Here is a 22,157-nt window from a genome sequence, read left to right as displayed (position 1 = left end):
GGTCAAAAGTAGTGCACTATATAGGGAAAAGAGTGCCATTTGGGATGCACACAATAACAATACTGATAGATGGTGATAGTGGAGGGGTGATTGCAGTGATGGTGATGACTAGTATGATGGTGGTGATGATAAGAATGATAATGGGGGATAAAAATGATGATGACTTTGATGATGATGACTTTGATGATAATGGCCGTAACGGCAATGACAATATAAGAGGAAGGCGATGGGAGATACTGACCAAACGGATAGCAATGTTAAGCCATGGAAAGACAAGAGAAGAGACGGGAATAAGAAACAAACCAATCGCTCTAAACTAAACTACAGCATAAAGTTGACAGGGCAGCCGAAGCAATGACATAATTGTAACAAATCGTATTCTGCAGGGAACGTAACAGTGCTTATTTCCAAACTATGGCCTCCACTGAACAATAAGTCTATATTTCATATTTTATATGGGACCCATCTTGTAACTTCTGCTGATTCCTCATCTGTGTGACACAACATGGTGGTGTAATCTCTCCCTTTCACTTTCCACTGTTGTATTGTAAATAAATTGTAATGTCAAAATAGCACATCTCATCTCAAAAAAGGTTCCACTTCATATAAAGTTAGGTGAGAAAACAATCAAAAGAAGCCGAGGAGAAGATCTTAGGATTTAATAAGTAAGCGTTCGAGTGACAGGCAAACAATGCACACAGAGTTCTCTGTCTAGCAAAACCAAACCTGTAACCTAATCACTTTATTGAAGAAAAAAAGTCTTAAAATCAACACAGAACTACATCTAGCAAATACAGTATTTCCAAAATATACACACTCACGAAGTTGAATCAGGAGCTTTCATAATACGATAAGTTCATCCAATAGTCCACACACTCAGTTTGTCAGTGTACCTTGTACGAGTTGTATCAGGCTAAGTTTGGGTGTATGTGTGTGAACCCAGGAAGATAAAGCATAGGTAAAAGTCTTTTTAAGATTGCAAAATGCCGATACTTTTCCCAAAATGCCTAGGTTTTCCAGAAGATTTCTGCAATCAGGAGCGAATAAACAGGAAATCCGTGAATCCTTCAACCAGAATTTCAGGAAAACCTGGACCTTTTGGGAAAGTTTTGAAACCCCAGTAACAATCCAATCAGGGAGGGGTTTATTGTACTGACCTGTCGATGATTCCACACATGTCAATCTGCAGGTCGCTGTAGTTTCCTATCAGCATCTGTTGCACCTTGATCAGGTCCACAGCATTATTATCCACATGGATGTGTCTCATACAGCCTTGGAACACGTTGAAAGGGTTTCTGCACTCCTGGTTATTCTTGCTATCCGGGCAACCTGTGTTAGACCAAACGATAGCCATCAATCAATAGCCATTCCCTAGTAGGACTTACACAAGACAGGTGGCAATTAAGACCCCATGATAAAGATTTGCGTAGATATGTGGTATCTTTTATATGAATGTACATTGTTCATACTGTAGCGAAGCAGAGCATATTCATGATTGTCTAGGAAAAAATACCATATAGTGCAACTCGAGCTCAAGGCCAAGTGTTGAACACAGAAGATTTTCTAAGCATAAGTGTTATTCTGCCTGGTTTCGAGTGTGTTTAGACCATGGACACCGAGCTGGTGCTGCCTGCCTGCCTGGCTCTCTGGTTACACTGCTGGCTAAAGGTAATTAAATGGCATGACAAGCCTGCTGAAGAGCCTTTGATGAGAGGAGGCGAGGAGAGGGAAAGAAAGACCAGCTCAGAAGCAGAACTGATGGAGAAATGAAGGGCGCTAAAGATGAGAAGGAGGAGAAAGAGGAGGAGAGACGAGAAGAGAGGAGGACAGAGAGACCAGCTCAGAAGCCAAACAGAGAAACACTGCTCTAAGGGAAGCTAAATTGGAGGAGGACAGATCCTGCAGTCTGGTTAAGAAGTTATATGCTTCTTTGCACTAAGCCCTGAGATCAAACGCTACTGGTCCAATTCAAATCTTGATACATTTATGCACCAACAGTAGTCAAATTTACACTTGCCTATCTAACTACAATTAGGATTAGTCCCTGGAAATCCAAGCAGTATTTCCACTTAGGGCCCAGAGTTTTTCCTGGTCATGTGACCGTCAGGAAAAACTTGGGGTCCAATGTCTGATGTAAGTGTGATGCTCTCTCTTACCTCCAAAGAAGAGGTTGTTGCCTGATACCACAGGGAAAGATGGGCTGGCATGAGCCGTGGAGCTTTCCTCTTTATCCACAGTGATGGTCAGACGACCTCTTCTTGCAGTCAGATCTACTGAATGCCACTGGCCGTCGTTCAGACCAAACCCTATAGACAGAACAGACACAACAACAATGTGTCAGAGTCAGCGTTTCACAACAGTAAGCTGCTCTCAGATAACTCGATATTCCGCATAACAAAGTCTTAGGGCGCAACAAGGTTGTTTTACTTTTCCAGTGATTAGCTATCTAGGGTAATAAGACTGTGTTATTCTCTGAAATAGAAACAGCACATGGAAAACAAAAATAAAACAACAACCAGATGTTACTATTGATCTGACCTGTGACAGCGTCCAGTAGGATCCTGCCAGCCTTGTGTATCTGCAGCCTGACTCTGGTCTCGCTCAGGTAGAGCCACAGGCTCCCCACCTGCTGCTGGAGGTCAAAGGTTAACAGAAGGCCCGCTCTGTTCCAGGTCCGGAACTGCAGGCTGATCGCCACACCAACCGCCACCAAGGCAACCCCGCCGCCACCGGCGTCTCTCTGCTGTAGAGCTGCACCCGGCAACTGGAGGAAACTCTGGGCGCCAGCGAACGTCACTGGGACGGAGACCGGCTCAGCACAAGTAAAGGTCACATTGCCCTGAAGAAATAAAAATAAAAAAATCGATAATAATATCAAAATATGAAAAACATAAATATGAATTAGACCTCAACGAGAAGGTGAAATAAAGCTAAGGGACATCTGACCTGAGTATATCGGGAATAGCAATAGAAAAGATCTAGCTAATCAGCTACATTTCCTGAAGGAGGACATTCATAATACATATTATCATAATGAGAGTCCTCAAACTTATAGTGACATGGTCTCAGGACATTAGCAGAGCAAACAAAGAGGACTGGTGTTAAAAGCTAAACTGGCTAAACCATACTGAGCGCTGCGCTCAACCATTGTTTTGCTTCAGTTAAAACAACGGTGAGCAAAGCGTTCAGTTATGATTTAAACAGGTAAGTTAAATGCAGATTTCTGAAGTAATGACTGCAGGCTGTCTGTGTGTCTGAGAGTACGGTTTGGACATCTAGTATGTTGGCCATTGTTGTTGGATACTGGTAGAAATGAAGGTTTCATGGTCCCTTGCTGAGGCAGCAAAAGTGATGTATTACAGTACTGTCTAGCCCAAAGGGATATCAGGGAGGAATCTTTATAGCAGTTTGGCTTTGCTGTTCAATAACTGCAAGTAGCAGTCAAAGTGATATACAGCAACACATGTAGTGTAAAGTGCAACAGTGTGCTACTGTAGTGAACAGAAACTTCAGGCCCAGAAAAATGACAAAGAAAATGTTATGTCCTTAAAGTATAATCCTTTGGCTGGCTGTCTTTCTTTTAGTTTTTTAAATGAAATCATTACCCTCATTAACGTCCTTATTACATTTAAACAAGTGGTAATGTCTCATCTCTGGCTACTGATAATCTCTTTTTTAGATTGTGGGTGTTTATTCATTTCAGTGCAAAACCTAAAAATCTTTTCCACATGGATTATTTCTCATTTCTCCCTACTTCATGTTGGAGTGGTTAAGGTAATCATTTACAAGATGGTAAATGTGTTCAGGAGAGAGCTAAATACCATCTAGAGGGATTTAGCTCCACAAAAGAAGACTCTCTGCTCCCTTATACCCTTCTCATCATGGATTTGTTAATTAATGGACCAATCAATATGAAAATAACCAATTTTTGTATTGAGTAGGGCTGTGACGGTCATATAATTTTAGATTACGTTATTTGGCCAGCAAATAAACACACACACGTAATAACGGTTTGAATAGCATTCACTTTTTTAAAATGTACTTTATTTAATTTTTACTCCGCTCCTGGCTGCATGTGCTGGCAATCTTTTAGACAAGTGAGAAACAGATGTACTATCTTGTTTAAGAAAAAGTTTGGACACACCTACTCATTCCAGAGTATTTTTACTATTTTGTAGAATTGTAGAATAATAGTGAAGACATCAGAACTATTAAATTACATATGGAATCATGTAGTAACCAAAAAAGTGTTAAACAAATCAAAATATATTTTATATTTGAGATTCTTCAAAGTAGCCACCCTTTGCCTTGATGACAGCTTTGCACACTCTTGGCATTCTCTACTTTTTCAGCTCCATCTTTGAGTCTGCTGAACGGTGGTTTAATTGACCCTGGTCAGTCAATCAGCCTAAAGCTGACTCAACGGTTAACCCGTCAACTTCTAGTAAATCTTTGTTTTAATTTCAACAATTTACTACAGTATCTGTGATGTGTTAGATGCCTGGGGCTGATATGCTTGATCCATTTTTGCTGCAGCTCTCTGCCCCACTGAATGGTGAATCATTAACCCATATTTTTTACCTGACGATTATATCCGGTACTAAATAATTATTGGCCTATTTCTAAACATTATTGCCTAGCTAAATTATTAGAATTCTTGATTAATTCTCAGCTAAGAACTTTCTACTCTTTGAAATCTATTCTAAATGAACATCAGTCAGGTTTTAGACTAGGTCATAGCACTATCTTTGCTGCATCCCTAGTTACAAATGATGTGGTTAACTGTATGGATAAAAGGCAACATTTTGCCCTATTCATTGACCTGTCAAAGGCTTTCGATACTGTTGATCACTCACTGCTAATTCAGAGGCTTCCCTCAATTGGCCTAGATCAGCCTGCACATGACTGGTTTAAAAATGACTTGACAGAAGGTTAAATCAGGTTGCCTGGATATTATGAAAGGTGTCCCGCAGGGATCGATTCTGGGTCCTGTAGTTTTTAAATGTTTACATTAACAATATCGACTTGTCCGTAAAAGATTGTAAAGTGCATTGTATGCCGATGATACGGTTTTGTATGCTATTGCCCCCACGGTAGACCAGGCTCTATCTGAACTACAGTCTGCCTTCACTGTATTACAGAAAAACTTTACTGACCTGAAATTAGTACTGAATTCCGATAAAACGAAGTATATGTTATTCTCTAGAGCGCATAAAAATAAGTCCGATGATTTAAGCATATGTAGTTTGGATGGTGTACATATTGATCGTGTCCCTGCTTACAAATATCTGAGCGTCTGGACAGATGAAAAGCTGTCTTTAAAAAGCAAATTGATGAGTTAGTTAAGAAGCTGAGAATAAAAATGGGCTTCTATAGAAATCTTGTTAAATAGTAGAAAGCAGATTATTCAGTCGATGGTCCTAGACTATGGCGACATCATCTATATGAACGCAGCTGCCCCATCATTAAAGCCGTTAGATGCAGTTTATCATAGCGCACTGCGCTTTATTACCACCAACAATTTTAGTACTCATCATTGCATTCTATATCAGAAAGGCCCTCTTTGATGTCACGTAGGTTGAAACACTATAATTTTTAATAATGCCCTTTTGCAAATAGTCCCATAATATCTTTACTAAACTTCAGACATACACGTTACCACACCAGTCTAATGGATGGTTAACTCTGGAAATGACTTTGGCCTCTACTGAGTAAGGTAAATCAGCTTTTTGTTTTTATTTGTGGGACAATCTTCAAACTGTTCTTAAAAAATGTATGTTCTGGTGCCTCTAGGGCAATTCAGAATGCTGATTAAGGACCTTATTATTGATGAATGTGTTTGTTTTATATGACTGTGTTTTTCTTTCTGCTTTCATTTTGATGTGTTTAATTTCAGTCATTTATTTACATTTACATTTAAGTCATTTAGCAGACGCTCTTATCCAGAGCGACTTACAAATTGGTGCATTCACCTTATGATATCCAGTGGAACAACCACTTTACAATAGTGCATCTAAATCTTTTAAGGGGGGGGGGGGTTAGAAGGATTACTTTATCCTATCTCAGGTATTCCTTAAAGAGGTGGGGGAATTTATGTAATTCAGTGCTCATCTGTAAAAGAAACATTGGTCTCAGTATGAGATAAAATAAAGGTTAAATAAAATGTAAGTATTCTAACTCCTAATTCAATGCATTAGTTAACATCATTTGAAAAAACATTCTACATGACCATGGAAATGATTGCGTCACAATACCAGGCAGCCATTGCGAGTGTACCCATGAGTTTACCAGTCAAATTGTCAGGGTTACAGGTTCCAAGCCAGTTTCAATAATTATATTTCTGTGCCCTACTGCATTGTGGGGGAAACCAAAGACTTGTTTGCTTGTTTCAGAAAGGAGTAACAAAGTTTCTTCACGTTGTTAAGAGTCCATGTTATGGCAGAAATAGACTTAACCGCAAAAATGCCTGAGCGTCCCATCTTCAGTCAACTGTTAGTTTTTTTGGGGGGTGCCAGCCCTAGTATTGACTACAACAGTGGTCCAGTATATACACAATTGTTTATCAGGTTAAAGCAGGGTGGAAGCACCATCCGAACCTCATAAAAAGTTGAGGATATTGTTAATTTCCAATGCAACTCCCCAAAAATACTGCTCAATATACTCATCACTACACAGAAACTGACATGGGCTCAAATATCTGCTCTTTTTTAAATACATTTACAGTTTTGGACTATTCCACCTGTTCCGATGTCACAGCCAGTCAAGCTCAATCAAGGTCAACTACTGTATTTGAAAGAAAACAAATGCTACTTGGAATCAGGTCAGAAGATGCGCACAGTACAAACCATCCAAGGTTCCCCAGGGTCGTATTCTCTAAACACCAAACAGATGAAAACTGATTTTCAACAGAAATTGACTACCTGAACTAGTGTACACCTGAAAACTTTTTCCGATGTGCACTATACCAGAACCTCCAACAGCACACATTTTTGTTGTAGCCCCAGACAAACTCACCTGATACAACTCAATGAGAGCTTGATGATTAGTTGACAAATTGAATCAGGTGTGCTTGTCCGGGGCTATAACAAAAATGTGTGCTGTTGGGGGTCCTGGAGGACTGGAGTTGGGAAACACTGCACTATACGACCAAGGCTGAGGTAACATACCGTGATGGAGACCTTCTGGTGCTGCTTGGCCAGATCATTCACGTTCACCTCATTCCAGAGAAGGTTCTCAAGACACCCATGGAAGTTCCTCCTGGACAGAACCATCTGTGTTCCATGGCACTGGACGCCACCAAAGCTTATCTTGTGAAAGAACATCCAGCCAATGTTAACATTCTAAAATGTTCTTACCTACATTATCATGACAAGCGACTATGATATAGTAACATGTTGAACTAGTGGTGATAGAATAGGATTGGAAGTGGTTCATCAATGACCTATAGTAAGGAAGTAATAAAAGGCCAAGTAAAGTAAGTCACTATCACATTAAAGTAAACTAAGTAATTATCACATTAAGGTAAAGTGAAGTAATTATCACATTTTGTGTATTCAGGTAGGGTCAACAATGACACTGTACACATAACTGTCTCAGTAGGTCTTACATAGACTATGACCAGAGGTGAAGTGTTTCAATTTCAATAGTAAATTATTTCCAACACCCATTTATTAAAAACAGTCTAGAAATATTGTATGGAGGTCGGGTTAACCTTTTACTGAAATGGGCTAAATCAGGGGCACCCAGAGTGTTTCTTGGTAGTCTTAAACGAATCTACTTTGAAACAAAAATATACACCTCACACACATGGTTATGGGCTTAAAGAAAGAAGATATCTGTACCATGTCAGATAGAGTTGAAATGTATTCAACTTTGAGTTTGAATCCAAATATTACACTTTATATTCACATCACAGAAGACAAATATAACCAAACTGTTTGACATAGAAATAGTGGATTTTGGCCGTAAAGATAAAATAAAAATGTATTCATGAAATTATGAAAAATGTTAACATTCCTCCCATGAGGCCACTTGAGGGCAATTTGGTAATTTGACCGCAGGAAGGGGCTACTGTTATTGATTATAATATTATTTTGTACGGCCTTGGATGAATCACTCATGTAGGGAATTCAGTGGCTATTAGACATCCGTTATAGAAAGCTATAACTCTATTACTAAAACATATAGGTTTTATTGTTTGTGTGTGTGTGTGTCTCCTGTGTGTGTACGTTGTACAGTATCTGTGAACACATCTGTTAGAGACAAATGGAGCATGCAGGAGTGTGTGTGTGTGTGTGTGTGTGTGTGTGTGTGTGTGTGTGTGTGTGTGTGTGTGTGTGTGTGTGTCTATGTATCTGTGGAATGACTTGAGGAACAGGTCACATACAACATACCTCGTTTATCTCAAAAGGACTGAGCTCTGCAGGGACCTGGATCTGCTGAGTGCTTTTATCCACAGTGAAGTTGACACGGCCGCTAACACGCTCGATGGCTACATGGTGCCAGTGCAGGTCATCTAGAAGACTACCCAGTGACACGACCATGTGGCTCTCAGGACCAGAAGAGGCACTTTTACCTAGAATACAACAGAGAGTCTGGTAGAAGTGAAAGTGTTTTCCTTTCTAGGACAAGCAATGTTTCCAGCAGTGGAGGCTGGTGAGGGGAGGATGGTTCATAGTTATGACTGGAATGGAACAAACCTAATGGTATCGTACACATGGAACCCATTTTTTTGATGTGTGTGATACCATTCCATTCCAGCTATTAATATGAGCTGGTCCTCCCAGGTAAAGTGCCACAAGCAACAACTGGTTTTCAGTGTTTAGGTCACCACATACTGAAATATTCAAGAGATACTAATAGCAGTAAGAGAGGCGCCAGTCAACTACTCAACCTATCAAGCAACATGACTTCTAAGCAGTCAACCGAAGTGACTCAGGGAAAAACAGTTGAATAGTGCAAATGTCTTGAGGGCTCAGTGTTTCAATGTTTTAAACTACAATAGATAGTTAATTGAACCTCAGACAGGAGATTCGTTTGCATCCCAAATGGCACCCTAGTCCCTACATAGTGCACTAATTTTGACCATAGCCCTATGCACTACATAGGGAATAGGGTGCCATTTGAAAATCAAACAGAGGCAACAACATCATTAACAGAGATTGCATGCTGCACGGACCTCTGGAAATTACGAATGTGTGTCACTTTAATACATTAATTATGTAAATGTTATTTGTATGATGTCAGATTAGTTGAGAAGAGATGGGGATGGGGCATGATTAAGATGTTTTGAGGGCGAGCCTCACAAACAAATAAATATCAGTTTATTGGTATTGATTAACTGAGCTGCGAACTTATTTCGTCACCAAGACAGTTTAGACTATACCTAGGGTGCCTCCCAAATAGCCCTATTCACTATTTAGTGCATGACTTTTGACCAGGGCCAATAGAGCTCTGGTCAAAAGTAGTGCACTACTGTACATAGGGAGTAGGGTGCTCTAAGGCCCATAACCAATCCCCATGAGCAGATGTGAGGGAGGAGTATCCTGGCAGAGTTAGAGTCTTAAAAATACATTATTTTGCTCTGGTGTCAAACTTTAACAACTCTCCTCGTGATCAATGTTTCAGAGGGTAAGATTGGACGAGGTTGTCGCTATCTCACAGTGCCAAGATCTAAGGACGGATAACTTTGTAATTAAGAGCAGTGTTGTTATAAACAGGACTTCCAAAACCCAGGATACATCCCAAATGGTACCCTATACCTATATAGTGCACTACTTTTGACCAAGACCCATTTGAGACACAACATTTAAATAAACCATGCTGGTGAAGTTCTGCTCGGGTACAGTGATGTTAAAGAAGACATTTTGGGAATAGAAATTGAAAAATAGATGACAACGAGCACACAGCAAGGTACAGCATCTCTATACATATTATATATTCTACACAAAGTCATTTGTCGAGATGGCCATCTGAAAACATCCTTTTTATGTTCAGGTAAGAGCTAAAATAAAGGAAACATCAACATAAAGTGTCTTAATATGGTGTTGGGCACCCACAAGCCTGAAAAGCTTAAATGCACCTTGGCATAGATTCTACAAGTGTTGGGAACTCTATTGGGGGGATGAGAAACCATTTTTCAAAGAAAAATTCCAGAATTAATTTTGTTGATGGGAAAACGCTGTCTCAGGCACTGCTCCAGAATGTCCCGTAAGGGTTAAATTGTTTTATTGGTTAACATCATTTTTCTGCTCATCAAATCATTCGGGTACCACTCGTATCCTGTGGGTGGGGGCATTGTCATCCTATGGGGGCATAGCTATGGTAGCCAAAATAATGGCCAAAATAATAACCCTAAGCATAATGGGATGTTAATTGCTTAATTAACTCAGGATCCACACCTGTGTGGAAGCACCTGCATTCAATATACTTTGTATCCCTCATTTACTCAAGTGTTTCCATTATTTTATCAGTTACCTGTATATGTCTGCTGTTGACCAAGGAAATGCAGAGGTCTTATATAAAGAGGCAACCATAAAAGCCATAGCTCTCCACTGATGGGGTAGTGAATGCTTTGTGTCTGAAAGATCTGGTTCATATAATGTCATTATATTTGCTGGAGAATAAACTGGAATACTCTCTGAAAAGAGCATAATTTAATTGTATTTATGCAATTATGTTACCGTCGTTTGCGGCAACTTTAAATCAGATTACCAATTAGGGCAATAAATAATCATATCTACAGATGTAGGATCTTAATTTGATCTTTTGTTGCTGAGAATGGTCCTGCAAAGAAGGAAATGCAAACTTGTAGTGTATTTGTGTTTCAAAAAGGCTTCTAAAGTTTGTAATTTTCACTTAGAAATGTCAGACTTGATTTTCCCTAACGAAAAATGTATCAACACCTACACAAATGTCCATTAATTGTAATCCACATAATAATTAAAATTTCCTGTTGCTGCATGATTCTATTCCTGCTGTAGCAAACTGGCTCAAATTCAGATGTAGGATCTTAATTTGAGACAGTTTGCTACAGCAGGAAAATAATCCTGCAGGTCTACATCAGAGGCTGGTGGAAGGAGCTATAGGAGGATGGCTTCCTCCCACCAGCCTCCTCTGGTCTACATGTATCATTGACAGAAAGGTTAAAGTCTTTAAGAATGATGAGGGCAAGGCTTGTTGCCATATAATTGCTCTGACTTAGGTTTATGGACTGCCGGTCTCAAAATTATAACCAACTGATGGCAGCATTACTGCAAAAATGGAGGAGGCAAGTGGAAAGGGGAAAAAGGTAAGGAACTTGTCTGTCGGCCCTGCATTGAATACCAAAATTGGCTATAGAAAATTGTGAAAAATAAAAAGTATACCAGTTTTATTTAAGGACCAAAAAATTGACAGCTGCACCATACAGGTTGCAAAATAGTTTGGGAATAGATTTTCGATGTACCACAAAACCACGCCGGATTCAAAACTTAGAATTCTTCAATTTAAATTATACAAAATTCTTGCAACCAATATAATATATGAAGGGTACAACCATCGCAGCTCTGCAGAATCATTAGATCACTTGTTTTGGTACTTCCCGTATGTAACTTGTTTTTGGTCGCAGGTTCAGGAATGGCTGAAAAACTGCAACATTTACTTGGCGCTAACTTTGCAAATGGCACTGCTGGGTGATTTGAAAGTCATAGTCAATCGATCAATAATATAATAATACTCTTGGCAAAATGTATCTTTAATTTACAATCAGTAGAAACTATGAGAATAGAAAGGTTCAGAACTTTTGTGAAACGTCACAACACAGTGGAAAAATATATGGCAGATAGAAAACTGGATGGTCTTCAGAGATAGATGGGAGGGGTTGAGGGTATCTGAAGGCTGGGACTAAAAACAAACAAAAGATAACTAATGTAAAGTATCCTGTCTGTAAAATGTATAGGGTATGTATAAGCTGGATGTAGAAGCCTATAAATTGTTTATCCATTCATTTACTCCAATTAGGGGAGGGGTGGTAGGGTTAGGGGAAAATAATAAAGGAAAATATATTTACAAAACATTATATGGGCGATACAGCAGATAATGAGCTAGGATTAGGGGAAAATAATTAAGGAAAATAAATTTTAAATAATATATAGATTTACAAAAGAAAATGTATCATCAAGGTACAAGGTGAGACCCAAATGCAGACACAGGAGGCAGATGGTTGGAGTCTTACAATGTTTATTAATCCAAAGGAGTAGGCAAGAGGATGGTCGGGGCAAGACAAAAAGGTCAAAACCAGATCAGAGTCCAGGAGGTACAGAGTGGCAGACAGGCTCGTGGTCAAGGCAGGCAGAATGGTCAGGCAGGCGGGTACAAAGTCCAGAAACAGGCAAGGGTCAAAACCGTGAGGACTAGAAAAAGGAGAATGCAAAAAGCAGGAGAATGGGAAAAACGCTGGTTGACTTGAAAACATACAAGACACAGAGAGACAGGAAACACAGGGATAAATATACTGGGGAAAATAAGCAACACCTGGAGGGGGTGGAGACAATCACAAGGACAGGTGAAACAGATCAGGGAGTGACATATATAGGGGATTGGAAATTATGCAGACAATTACATTGATATAATTATTATTATTTTATTTTTTGTCGGATAAACACTCCAGACAGCCTACCCGACCGCTCGGAGGCGTCCACATGGTCCTAAAGCACACAGTTGCCTCGTTTTGTATCACATTCCAATGATAAAACTGGGCGGGACAAAAATGCAATTTCAGAATGTGGGGGGGACATGAAAGTTGCGCCCCTGTTCAGAAGAACAAAATATGAGTTGGCCTACTGTATGTTATCTGGCTACGCTCCATGCCATAGGATGTAGGCTTGTTCATTTAGCTGACAAGATATGCTTTTAAGTCTCATGCCATTATTTCCTATTATATGAATTTATAGTAAGAAGAATAGAATTTAACTTAGCTGAATAAAATAAAAAGGATATTTTTCCCCATTCCGGAGCGAGTTTGCATATATAGTGGCTATGTTGAGCATAAAAGTGAAAATTTGAAACAGGTCCTATATACTAGATTTAGAGATATTTAGCAGCTTTAGTTGATACAAACCTTAGAATGTCTTAGAATTCAAAACATCATCCGACTATAGGCTATTGATAATTTGAGAAAATCAACAACAACAAAAAAGCTTGCACTATGTTCCTTGCCTCAGGCTGCACAGCTGTTCTCTCATCAAGTGAACATATTTTCATCCTTCAGACTATTCTCAATTTAATATTGTCTTTAGTAATATGTCAAATTAGTTTAAAATAGTTTAAATTTAGAAAGTCTCATTATCAAATGGGCAGGAACAGAGGCAGGGGAAAAAAATACATGTCATCTGTATGCACTTGAATAGGGAATGGATGCCGCACACTTTCCCGATCCGTTTTTCAATGATGCCAGGTAGGCTACTTCGGTTTTATAGCGGAGCATGTGCTTGATATGAGCAGCTGAGAAATAAATATAAGAACACTTATTTCACTCCATGCATCAAACACTGTTTGAGGAGCATGATCTCGCTAAGCGACAGGTGATATTCCACTCAAACTCTATATGCCATGGGCTCTCCAACCCTGTTCCTGCTGCTACCCAGTGCTTAATTTGGGATACCTGAAATCTCAAACTCATTCCACGGAGGGCTGGGGGTCTGCGGGTTTTTGCTTTTTCCTTTCAATTAAGACCTAGACAACTAGGCGAGGGGAGTTCCTTACTAATTAGTGACCTTAATTAATCAATCAAGGACAAGTGTGGAGCAAAAACCTGCCGACACTCGGCCCTCAGTGGAATGAGTTTGACACGTGACCTAGAGCTGTACGTTCTGTCCCAGACTGGTGGATAGACATTTTTTAGCTAACATAAGGTAACCAATCCATCCAGTATGCATAATAAGACAGTCCACACTAAAGGGGATTACTCAAATGTGTTTAATTTTGGAGTATAGGCTAGACCAATAATGTACCAAAGACTCCTTAAATTGGCCAGAGCAAAACACTTTAGATTTTAGTTTACAAAACAACCCTTAATATACCTCTACGCATTTACAGTATGTACCCTTACAATATTTACGGCTGACATATTCTTAACTCTGTTGGATACAATTACCACCCCACATCCAGAATGCACTGGAGCAGGTCACAATGACCCTCGTATATTTGCATCCAATAAATATTACAGTTGACAGTTAAGATTTGGGATGAAATATGAGCCAGTGGGGCACAATAGAAACCGACATTTTGATGAATGTAAACTACAAAGGAAATGGAATGGTTTTGGATACTGGACATAAATCTTGGCAAGCCCATTCATTTCATTCATTTTCACGCACGAGCTCCGAAGTTTCTGCAAACAGCTTGTGACTGTCTGTCTGTTCCTTGGTAGTGGAACTGCCTATGTTTTTCAATGTGAGCACTGCAGCCTTGGTTCATATTGGTTGCACAGTGTTGACTCGTGAAAAGCCTTGGACCAGAGCTTTGTTGACACTGTGTGTATGTGTGCGCTCGTACATGGGTACTGTATTTGAGTGTTATGATGTCTGTATGGGCATGATGCATTTGAGTGATGTATTTGAGTGCTAGAGTGGTTTTGTTGTTTTCCTCAACAATAGGTATGTAGGGGTTTATGGAATTTCACAATGAAGCTGTACAGTATGAACACGTACGTATGTGTTTGTTTGAGTGTGCATTTGAACGTAACTCACAGAGCAGATGAAGTTGGTACTATAGTAGTAGTACATGTTTTCTACAAGTTCTCTATGCGGGTTTCTGCCAGAGCCAGTTTAGTAACAGCTTTAAAGTGCAGTGTGTCCCTACAGCACTGTAAATCTCTCCTTTCCCAATCCACTGAGGAGTGGATGGAGGAAGAATGGCCTGCCATCCCTCCTCACACTACCTCACACAGCCATGACAAGGCCCTTTGTGGTGAAAACTACTCTGACAAACGGCACTCGCTGATTACCTCAAAGAGAAAGAGCAGGGGCTTGCGTCCCAAATGGCACCCTATCCCGTATATAGTGCACTACTTTTGACCAGAGCCCATTGGGCAGTGTGCACTATAGGGAATAGGGTGCCATTTTGGGGACACCACGAGGAGACTAGCGTTTCACTTCAAGCTAGCCATCACGATAACAGAAACTGTGCAGAGAAAGCTTCTTGACAGGGGAATGACACCAGTTATAACAGTAGAGAGAGGGGAGGACAATCCCCCAGATAACCATCTCCGTCTCCTCTACATTGTTATTGTAATATTGTGACATACATCAACGTTGTGGGTACGAGAGGTACAGTATGCTCCAGTTACTAATGGCATATTAGATGTCTGATGCTTTCAAGGCACTTTTACCATCCTGTATAGAGGACTCAATCGCAATGCTTTCCTGTATTGGGACTGTTTCTTTTCAGGATTTAACTCGAGTGAAATGGCTGTTTGAACCATAGCTTCAGGGCTAATACACAGTCAGAGGCACTGACCTAAATTACACAGTCTACAAACTGCAAGGCCCAGAGAGAGATGGTTGGGGGGAGGGGGGGGGGGGGCAGGCAGATAGACAGACACAGATACAGACAGAGAAAAGAAGAGAGCACCTGTGTCAAATGAAATCATGCTGTATTTCAAGAGATCATGCCAATTTGATCCAGCATTGATATCAAACAGAGGAAGAAGCACACTGATGAAATAGACACAACATTGCATTCATGTCAGGGATGGGGTGGCATGGAGAGAAAGAGTGGAAGAGACAGACAGAGAGGATACAACCGCAAATTGCAAATTACTGCATGAGAAGCAAATTGGAAAGAGAGGGGGAGGGAGAGAGGGGTGAGGATTGGGATAGAAATGTGAAAAAAAACGGATAAATAACAAGAGGGAAAGAGGAAAACAGTGAAGTGATGTCAAATACGGAGAGGGAGAGCGTTCAGACAAGCACTTTGATTGAGTTGGAGACGCATTTCTTTTGTCAGCGCCGGTCCATATCAGGATAAGCAGAATAACATGTAATCTCTCGTCCGTCATAACGACGGATGGTTTTAATTTTCTCCCTCTGAGCGTTCCTTTCAAATGACAGAGCTGAACTGCGGTTTACTGTCAGCACATTGACAATCGGCTCGATTCAATCACATTGTGGAGCGGAAAACAGCTATTGCAGGGGAAATGAAACTGCTGTTGAGGGAATTCAGTTTGAATTCAGTTTGTTGGAGAGGTGTAGGGGGTGAGCAGGTGGCAGCGCTCTAAGATAGAACAGAACAGGCAGTACATAGACTCTAGGCTCTAGAGCAGGCCTGGGCAATTATTTTCCATGGAGGGCCACATTAGAATATATTTTTGCCATCGCGGGCCAGAATCATATTACAGGATTATACATCATGTGTATGACTGTGTTGACAGATATATCTACTGGAAATCACATCCAGATAGGCTACTTATTTTACTTTTTTAACAAGCACAGAAATAAACCACATCAGTGTTCTCCTTTTGGTAGGTATTTTCATTATTAAACATGCTATTAACTACACAGAGGGAAAAGTACACTGTGCATTCAGCACCACGGACAGAACTCTTGTTAACGGGTATGCACAAAAACACAAGAGAGAGAGAGCTCAAAATTACATTTAAACTTTTCAATCAGTGTGAGGAGTGAAGTCTCTGATGGACATTGACTAGAGCAGTGAAGTCAGGTATAGTTTCTGACGTCGCTACGCGCAGGATTGCTGAGAGGTGAGAGTCAGTAAGAGATGATCTGTGCCTTGACTTCTTATATTTCATCACTGAACATGTCTGTTCACATACGTAGTACAAACATCTTCTGAGCATGACTCCTAATCTTTGGAAAGTTTTGTTCATCGAGAGATGCATAGAACCTCGTCAGTGACATTGTTTTGAATAGTTCTCCAATCACTGTATGAGACTGAAGATCGATACGCTCAAGTTGCAGGTCATTTTCCCTCGAAGGCTTTGACAAGGCTGTACATCTGATGTGCAAAAAGGCCCTTCACTTGTAGTTTGGAATTCTGTTCATTCATGAGGGCCATGATGTCCACGGAGAAGGCTAAATCAGCCAACCATTCTTTATCTTGCAGTTGAGGGAAATCCACATATTTTCCTTTCATTTGCAAAAACTCAGCAATTTCCGACTTTAGGTCCCACACCCTTTTTAAGCACCTTCCTCAAACTCAGCCATCTCATGTTTGTGTGGTAGGGGAGAGCTGCATCACCCAACTCTGTCTCTTCAAACAGTGAGACAAACTGCCTGTGGTTTAAAGATTTTGCTCTTATGAAGTGTATCACTTTAGTGACTGTATCCACGACATGGCTTATTTTCAGAACACATTTACAGAGCACCTTCTGATGAATAATGCATTGCAGGAAAATTATTTCCTGATCTGGGTTCAGCTCAGCTACTTGATCGTGTATCCTTTTCAAAAAGGCAATGTTATTTCCTGTCAAGGTTAGGCACCTATCAGTGGTCACACTGGATAACTTTTCAAAACTCGGTTCCAGCTTTGCCACACACTTATTAACCTCCTCCAACAAATATTTCCCTGTGGTTGTGCTCTTCATTGACTGCACTGAAGCAAGCTCCTCTGTAATTTCAAAGTCTGGGGTTATGCCTCGTAATAATATCAACAACTGCGCCGTGTCACGTGCATCACTGCTCTCATCCAGGGCCCAGGAGAAATAGGTGAAATCCATTATCTTGTCTTTCAACTGTTGTTCCATGTTCTCTGCGACGTCCTCAACACGCCGTGTCAATGTTAGTCTTGACAGGGGAACATTTTCAAACAGCTCTTTCTTGTCAGGGCAAAGTATTGCTCCAGAGTCAATTAAACATTCTTTAATAAATCCGCCCTCAGCGAATGGCTTGCTATGTTTAGCAATTTTGTGGTACATAGCTAGCTCTCGCAATTCCGTTGTTTGCTGAATGCAGTTTTGTGAAAAGTCCTTGCTGCTTTTGCAACTGAGAAAGCAACTCTTTCGATGCACTTGCCCTCTGCTCAGAAGACATATTCCTATATTTCTCTGCATGCTTCGTCTGGAAGTGTCTTGACAAGTTGTAGTCTTTCAAGACAGAGATGCTCTCTTTGCACACTAAGCACATAGCTTTCCCTGACACCTCAATAAATAAATATTTCGATGTTCACTCTTTCTGGAACACCCTACATTCATTGTCTACTTTCCTTTTCTTTGAAATCTTTTGCACAAATTCTAGCTAGCTACTATTTGTAACTTTGACGCGTGCGTCAGCCTGTCAGTCACTGTCTGTCCTCGTGCAGTTGTAATTTATATGGGCCTTCAAAATAAATGTCCCACAAGCGGTGGGAGTTAAAACATTACACAAAGGCGAGTATTCATTGGGCTTTTAATTTGAATAACAAATACATTTTTCAAAACTTTACTATCGCAAATTCTTTTTGTAATCTGAGCATGATTCCGCGGGCCATATTGAATCAGGTCGCCGCATACGGCCCCTGGGCCGGCCTTTGCCCAGGCCCGCTCTAGAGAGTGAACCTAACCTAGAACTGCCTAGAGGGAGTGCCTATAAGCTATTGTTGGAAGAGATATATGGAGGAGGTATTTTGACCTCAATGGGAAAACCTGGTCAAATAAATGTTAAATCACAAATTGGTATAAACTCCTACAAACAGACTTTTGAAATGTACACACTATGCTCAGACAAGGGTGCCTGCCCATCCAGGTGTATAAGTATCTACTTCCACCAAAAATGAAATGCTCAAACATCTTTGTCACTCAAATAGATTTTGGTCTCACAACCGTCCTCAGTCAGGCCTTAGTCATCATGCACTGTAAAATGGAATTTGAAAAAAGAAATCACGATGATAGGTACTGTAGCCTATGGCCATTTTGATTGATTTAGTCCAGCAGACAATTTGATCCTCTCAACTAGTTTGATATACGATGATTGGTTTTTACCTTTTATTCTGTTTTTGGCACAGATCCACTGTCACTTGCTTTCTCTTTTCCCCATCCTTCTATTTTGAAAATCATGTTATTCCAGAAACAGATTGTCCAGTTTAATTTTAGGTCTACCACTACTAATGAATAACAGAGCATCATTGTAAAGACCCTTTATTGGGTTTTGGGATTAGATATCCTAACCAACTACAGTATACAGCAAACTACAATCCAGCAAGGTATCCTGACCTAAATAGTTCAGTAGGTATATTGTTATGCCCCTAAATTATCTTAACTGTCTCAATAATCCTGTGTAGACCAACAGAGTATAAGACATGCTTAGTGTGCTGACAGTACATCTGCACTAGAGTGTGCGTGCTCGCATGCGTGTGCTCTGTGTGCTCCATGTGCTCTACGTGTGCATGTGTATGTGTGTGTGTGTGTGTGTCTTGTATGCAACGTAAAATTATAGTAAAGTAGATCTGCACTAAGCACTAACCTCCCTGTGGAGACAGAGAGAGAGGTGTCTCTCCTGCCCTCCTTCTATCCTAGTGGAGCGCTAAGCTGAGCAAGGCTGGGAGGAGGGCCAGGAGGAGGGCTAGCTGGGAGGTGTAGTACGTAATAGACAGATGGTCCTGCTAAGAGGTGTAGCATATGTCGATGCTTTCAACAAGCTGGCTCCCAGACAACACAGTACCCACTTGAAGTTCAGCCCCAATTCAAACTTTCTTTCCGGCTCTGCTGTGCTGTACGTAGTAAGTAGTCAATGTATCATTTTTACTACAGTACGCTAATCTCCTGAATCGCTGAGTCGGCACTAAACACATGCCTAACTGTGAAAACCATACATCACAGAAAAGTAGAGTAAACGCTGTAGGAGATTATGGGATGTTACTGTAATTAGCACTGTACCTTTTCTGAGGTGAAGTAAAAGTATTCCTTTGTGTAACTCCAGCGTGAGGCTGCGATCGTGTTGTCCCTCTGTGTGTATCAGTGTCCCAGAGTTCTGCAGGGTTTTGAACTTCAGAGAGATACTGTCTTTGGCTGTTAGAATTGGTGTTGTGTTGGGGCTGAACCTGTAGAGCAAGCAGCCGCTGCCGTCAAAACTTGCCACATCAGACTCTGCAAAAAACATATTCATAAGTAAAGATTCTACAGTAGGATGTAGTAGAACAATCAGACTCTGCAAACAAGAGATTACATTACAGTAAGATTCTACACTAGGAGAGTAGAAATGCATATCACAACCCTCATATTGAGCAGACAAAGACAAATGCATACATTATTTTCAGTTCTAGTTGTAAACCAGCTGTAATAACAGAATTTAAACCACTTAAGAGAATAGTAGACGCATGAGGAGGTGATTCAGTCTCAAAGTGGTGGTCATTCAGAGTGTTCAGTATTTTCATTAGCTATTAGCTATACATTATAGACTCCAGCGTGTGCTGGTTGAGTGAGATTCAGATAAGAAGCTAATTTCTCCATACTTAACTGCTTCTAATGAAGCGGGGTAGCCTTTGTCCCTCACACATCAAACCACTTCAATGATTGAAGACCTGCGATTAAGAACACTTTAATATGAGGGTACTGACACATTTGACCATTTATCTTATATTTGATCTTATTTATATTGTTGGAATGTACAGTGGCGGATATACCATTAGGCAAAAGAGGCCTCACATCATCAATGGGCCTCATGAGCTGGGCATATTTATTATTATACATATTGTTGTATAAAAATTATTTATCCGCTTGAGGCCCCCCATTCTCCGCTCGAGGCATAATAACATAAAATAAAATCTCAATCAAAATCCGTCTGTTTAAGCTAGAGATATCTGTTTTTGTATCCAACGCATACGCCAATGTGGGTCTTCCATATCTGCGACAGAAGATGGCTGAGCCACAGTGGTGTTTGTCAGACAAGAACACATACAGAAGATCGGTCTTCTCACAAAAACATCTGTAGCATAAGAGCGGTTTGGGCTACACACTAATATGACCCTCCGTGGAAAGGCGAGGCTTTTGTGAACACAACGGTGTTCTCTATTTTGACCTACAACCCCCATAAGTGTCACGGGACTCAGCGGAAGGTAACTCGGTACCGAATGTATGATGAGTAGGGCATTTCCACGTCAAGAGGTATACAGGTAATTCCTCGATAAATGACTTTTCACATGTTTTATTATCAAAACATACTTCCTTTCGATTTCATCTTTGACAATTTTTTCATGTTTGAATCTGTTATTCATTGTGTTTCTATGGGCTAATACGATTAAGGACAAATTCAATGTTTAATCAAATGTACACTACTGTTCAAAAGTTTGAGATCACTAAGAAATGTCCTTGTTTTTGAAAGAAAAGCACATTTTTTTGTCCATTCAAATAGAATCAAATTGATCAGAAATACAGTGTAGACATTGTGAATGTTGTAAATGCCAATTGTAGCTAGAAACGGCAGATTTCCTATGGAATATTTACATAGGCGTAAAGAGGCCCATTATCAGCAACCATCACTCCTGTGTTCCAATGGCACGTTGTGTTAGCTAATCCAAGTGTATCATTTTAAAAAGGCTAATTGATCATTAGAAAACCCTTTTGCAATTATGTTAGCACAGCTGAAAACTGTGTCCTGATTAAAGAAGCAATAAAATTGGCCTTCTTTAGACTAGTTGAGTATCTGGAGCATCAGCATTTGTGGGTTCGATTACAGGCTCAAAATGGCCAGAAACAAATAACTTTCGCCTGAAACCCGTCAGTCTATTCTTGTTCTGAGAAATGAAGGCTATTCCATGTGAGAAATTTCCAAGAAACTGAAGATCTCATACAAAGCTGTGTACTACTCCCTTCACAGAACAGCGCAAACTGGCTCTAACCAGAATAGAAAGCGATAGAAAGATGAGTGGAATGCCCCGGTGAACATCTGAGCAAGAGGACAAGTACATTAGAGTGTCTAGTTTGAGAAACAGATGCCTCACAAGTCCTCAACTGGCAGCTTCATTAAATAGTACCCGCAAAACACCAGTCTCAATGTCAGCAGTGAAGAGGCGACTCCGGGATGCTGGCCTTCTAGGCAGAGTTCCTCTGTCCAGTGTCGTGTTATTTTGCCCATCTTAATCTTTTCTTTTTATTAGCCAGTCTGAGATATTGCTTTTACTTTGCAACTCTGCCTAGAAGGCCAGCATCCCAGAGTCGCCTCTTCACCGTGCTTTTCTTTCAAAAA

The 22,157-nt window shown here is 40.4% G+C and overlaps 1 protein-coding gene across 3 annotated transcripts in view; it reads right to left on the bottom strand.

Annotated features, from left to right (window-relative positions):
- LOC115159181 (contactin-associated protein-like 4) overlaps window positions 1–22,157 on the bottom strand; it is a 187,202-nt gene that overhangs the window by 83,520 nt on the left and 81,525 nt on the right. For 2 of the 3 annotated variants that reach the window (XM_029708648.1, XM_029708649.1), the window contains exons 5-10: window positions 19,850–20,059; window positions 8,394–8,575; window positions 7,167–7,307; window positions 2,539–2,839; window positions 2,157–2,306; window positions 1,158–1,329 (exon numbers count right to left, since the gene is read on the bottom strand). In XM_029708648.1, coding sequence (XP_029564508.1) covers window positions 1,158–1,329; window positions 2,157–2,306; window positions 2,539–2,839; window positions 7,167–7,307; window positions 8,394–8,575; window positions 19,850–20,059 — 1,156 coding nt within the window. The remainder of the gene's footprint in view (window positions 1–1,157; window positions 1,330–2,156; window positions 2,307–2,538; window positions 2,840–7,166; window positions 7,308–8,393; window positions 8,576–19,849; window positions 20,060–22,157) is intronic. The other variant, XM_029708650.1, reaches the window with a different exon arrangement.

This window comes from Salmo trutta, chromosome 23, assembly GCF_901001165.1.
Source record: "Salmo trutta chromosome 23, fSalTru1.1, whole genome shotgun sequence".
NCBI classification, from domain to species: Eukaryota; Metazoa; Chordata; class Actinopteri; order Salmoniformes; family Salmonidae; genus Salmo; species Salmo trutta.
Note: the sequence above shows the minus strand (reverse complement) of the source record. Positions and strands in the feature narration are given on the sequence as shown.